Genomic DNA, 4,264 nt, shown 5'->3' with positions numbered 1-4,264 from the left:
TGGTAAGTGAGGCATGAGATTGGAGAAAGGTAATGTGGATATACAGATGGGGGAGTCATGGATGTTTAGAAGGAAATGAAACAAGATCACTCAGGGAGAGAACAAGTATGAACTAAGGAGGAAGCTAAGGGCAGAACCCTGGGTTCCTAGGCCACTCAGTCACTATAGCCAGTCATCATAGTCATGTTATATAGGCAGAGTTCATTTTGAAAATGATTGTGGAACTTAGGAGCTGAGGGGAGTCCTAGTAAAGTTGGCTACACACCAGGTGAGAATAGAGCACCTAGAGGTAGTCTCACAGAAGATGCTGTAAGATATGCCAGTAAAGCACTTGGGGTCAGGAAATTTTCCCCTCCTCAGTGAGTCCAGTATTTCTAGCTTTAGTCCCCTCAGTTGTTCCCAGCCTTACATTTCCTACCCATGGGAGTGGGGGGAGTGTGGTGGGGAGCGACAGGTGGAGGTGATATTGAGCTCCGGTGAGGCGATGCTCATGTGACTGGCCTGGTGCCTCCGAAGACACCAGCCTTAGGTGCCCACCAACTCTAAGGTCCTATCCTATACCCCGAAACCACTTAGATACGCACCTGCTGCGCCAGCTGCTCAGGCCACTTCCAGCCCAAGGAGGCGCAGGCCTGTCCTGGTTCCCCTCAGGTTAGTGTGGAGGTGGACGCTGCCAGCTGACCTGGTCAGGGGTGGAGGTGGATGGCAGCTGGATGCAGGAGCAGCAGCTGCTGCAACCGGGTGGGGAAGGAATCAGCCAGACTGGTGAGGAGAGGGGCACTGAGCGGGCAGGGCAGCTGGGGAGGGGTGACAGGGCGGGAAGGCGAACCCTGCGGAGGCTCAGCTGCCTTGCCCACCCCCAGCCCTCCATCCATTTTAGAGTAGGCAATGGGGTGGGGGGTGCACCCCGCAGTGCGACGGTGAAAACGTAGACGCGTTCTGGAAACAACCCCCCTCCCCTCGCGCTCTGCGCCTGCCCAAGAAGACAAATTGATCCCAACCCAAAGGCAGTGGGGGCGGGGCAAGGCGCCTCTGGGGAGGGAGGGGACACAGATCCAGAGGTAGTTTGGAAAGCATCCTGGTTTGGAGCCCAGGGCCTGAGAAGAAATGGCGGCTGGGGTGCGCGGGTGGAGGCTGAGGGTGGATGGTGGGGAGCAGAGGGAAAGCTCGGTGAGCAGGGTCTGGAAAAGGAGGCACAACCTGTCCTGATCTCTGCAGGTCAGTGGAAGGGGGCAGCATGGACAGGGACTCCGGAGGGCTGAGAGTACGGAGGGCCTGGCCAGGGCAGGATGTGGGTTTCGCTGCTTGTTCCCGACCCCCACCTGTAATGCACACACCTAGCTGTACTGAGGGAGCAAGGAGAGGACAGCAGGGCCAGACAGCCTGGGAATGGTTGGCTCGTGTGGGGGAAAATGTGGGTTAGGGGCAGGTAGGAGGGCACTTGGAGACCCCCATAGGGACGAGATACACCCCTTTCCACACTGGAGGAGCCCTCACTCTTCGTGTCTCCTCTTCCCTCACCCCTACCCTCCAGGTCAGGAAAAGGAGGCGCCATCGCGACATGGAGAAACTCTAGCAAAAATGAGGGCAAGCTGGACAAGGAGGGAAAGTCAGAGGATGAAGTAGAACCTGAGGCTGAAGGGAAGTCGGAGGAAGAAGGGAATCAAGAAGAGGAGGGGAAGGCAGCACGCGAGGGCCAGCTGGAGGGTGAGGGAGGGCCAAAGGAGGAGGGCCACCCCCCGGATGAGGACAAGTCAGGGAAGCAGGGAAAGTCGCCAGAAGATGAGGGCCAGCCACCAGCGAGACGCGTGCCACGGAAAAGCTTTCAGCTGAAGATTACGTGCAAAAAGAAAAACCGACCGCGGGACCACGGATGACTCTCCCAAGAACTCTCGGGAGGACTTACAGGACAGGCATCGGAGCAGTGAGGAGATGATGAGAGAGTGTGCTGATATGTCCAGGGCTCAGGAAGAGCTAAGGAAAAAACAGAAAATGGGAGGATGTCATTGGATGCAAAGAGATGCTCAGGATGCATTCGCCCCAAGGGGCCAACGGGGTGTCAGGGGAGTGCGGGGCGGAGGGAGAGGCCAAAGAGGTTTACACTATATTCCCTACCTTTAACACCCTTGGCCTTAGATTCTGACTTCTCTGATGAGAACTTTGCACACTATGCTTTTCCTTAAGCTCACAATTTGCATTAGGTGTCACTGTCCTTACCAGCAGCCTTTTGACTCAAGTATTGTACTCACTCTTTTAGTACATGATTTTCACCCATACATGTGGAAAATATGTTCATGGTACATTATAAAGTAGCAATAAAGAAACAGTTTGCAGAACCACAGATTCAGTGTCAGCCCACTTTTGTATCTATGTAAAGATATTTGCACAAGGCATTTGTGCGGAAAGGAAATTGCAAAAATGTGTGCACTAAAGAGAAGTTAATGGATGTTCCTATTCCATGACCAGAAAAGATCTCAGACTTCAAAGTGAGTCTGACCACCTAATAGTGACATGCTACCATGTCATTCTTCTGCCATGTGCCCACTCCAGAACTTCCCTAGGTATAGCCAGATAAGTGGACATTGCTGCCCCTTCTATTGAGTACTCTACCATTCAATGCCTCCCCTATGTATGATTCTTTTTCTTTTACTCTTTGGCTCAGTCATTCCCACTTTTTCCTAAATGATATGGGTATGTTTGCCATAATCTTTTTAAAATTAAAATAAGAAAACAATACGTGATAAGCAATTGTACTGTTAAGTGAGAAATGAGGACAATGAAAATTCTTAAAATTCCCATTGTTGAAATGTAAGTAAAATTAGCATCAATAGAGAAATTTACATAGGACTCATATACAGAAGAATACATCCATACCTGCAAAGGTCAGTCTTAAAATGGAAATAACAGTAGCCTCACAGTACTGGTCAGTAAATCAGGTGACATGCCACAATGTGATTATTTTGTCATAAAATGGCCTTCAGTGGGCATTCCTATGCAGTGGAAGGAGTGTAGATGGAATCAGCCACTAGGGGGAAGTCTGACTCCTGTGTTCTGGAACACATCTAGGCAGCTGAGTGTTACATGCCACTATCTCCAGGGTATTGCAATGTCTGCTGGACATTGTGTCCTTACTCCCAAGCTCTTTACTGATAAAAATGTTTTTTTTTTTGGAGGGTGTCCGGTCGTGGGGCCTGAACTCTAGGCCTGGTCGCTGTCCCTCTGCTCTTCAGCTCAAGGCTAGCGCTCTACCACTTGAGCCACAGTGCCACTTCCGGCTTTTTTTCTTTTTGCTTATGTGGTGCTGAGGAATCGAACCCAGGGCCTCATGCATTCAAGGCAAGCGCTCTACCACTGAGCCACCTTCCCAGCCCCCTGATAAAAGTTTTAAGGTACCACAACATTGTCAATTTCTCTGGACTCTTAAAGGCTTTTTTTGCCCCTCTGGCTCTTAAAGACTAGTGATACTGGAAATTGCTATACCTTAAGAAGTGAAGCCTAGAATGAGATCTTTATGGTCATTATGGCTTGAAGAGGGTAATTGGGTACTAGCCTCCTCTTGTCCATCTTTTCCACTCCTGATCATAAGGTGAAAGAACCACCTTTCCCATATTCTCCTACCATGAAGTATGATGTCTCCACAGGCTCAAAGTAATGGGGCCAACTATTAGCTGAAACCTCTAAAATTGTGAGCCAAAATATACCTTCCTCTCTATAAATTGATTTATCTCAGATATTTGGGCCAGTAATGGAAAGCTAATACTTTCTTTCTCCATATATAATATTATACATTACAGATGTTTATATATATATATGTATACATATATAATTTGGCCATATGGGAAGTTTCTTAGCCTCACAAGTAGTTTTTAAGAAGAAGGATAAAAATAATGGCCCAACTTATGGATATACCTGTTGGTATATTGATAGTAAATACAAATGATGAATGCTTCACTATAGTATCAGAGATAATCCAGAGAAATAATGGAAATGACATGCTACCAGTCAGTAGGATTTTCTATGGTTCCTATGGGTGTTCAGTTTGTGTAAACCTTATGGCTGAAGGTGTAAATCTACTGTCTTATAAGGAATTGTCAAATGACTGGCATATCAGAAGAGTTGGAGGGAAAAAAAGTGGAAAATTAATGATGAGAAGATTTGGGGAATAAGTTTATAAATCAATAATTCATGAAGAATATAGATAGTAAAGATATTTTTGTTTCATGATATAATGATTTACTATAGCATAACAAATAACTTACCCTTT

At 47.6% G+C, this 4,264-nt stretch overlaps 1 protein-coding gene across 1 annotated transcript; it reads left to right on the top strand.

Moving 5' to 3' along the window:
- Positions 1 to 1,237: 1,237 nt before the first annotated feature.
- On the top strand, positions 1,238 to 2,143 carry Tceal6 (transcription elongation factor A like 6). The gene is given in 5 exon segments (XM_042667412.1): positions 1,238 to 1,392; positions 1,535 to 1,794; positions 1,797 to 1,838; positions 1,841 to 2,040; positions 2,042 to 2,143. Coding segments are annotated over 5 exon segments (759 nt in total).
- The last annotated feature ends 2,121 nt before the right edge of the window (positions 2,144 to 4,264 follow it).

The sequence above is a fragment of the Dipodomys spectabilis genome, unplaced genomic scaffold (genome assembly GCF_019054845.1).
Source record: "Dipodomys spectabilis isolate Male_0828 unplaced genomic scaffold, ASM1905484v1 ptg000399l, whole genome shotgun sequence".
NCBI lineage: Eukaryota > Metazoa > Chordata > Mammalia > Rodentia > Heteromyidae > Dipodomys > Dipodomys spectabilis.
Note: the sequence above shows the minus strand (reverse complement) of the source record. Positions and strands in the feature narration are given on the sequence as shown.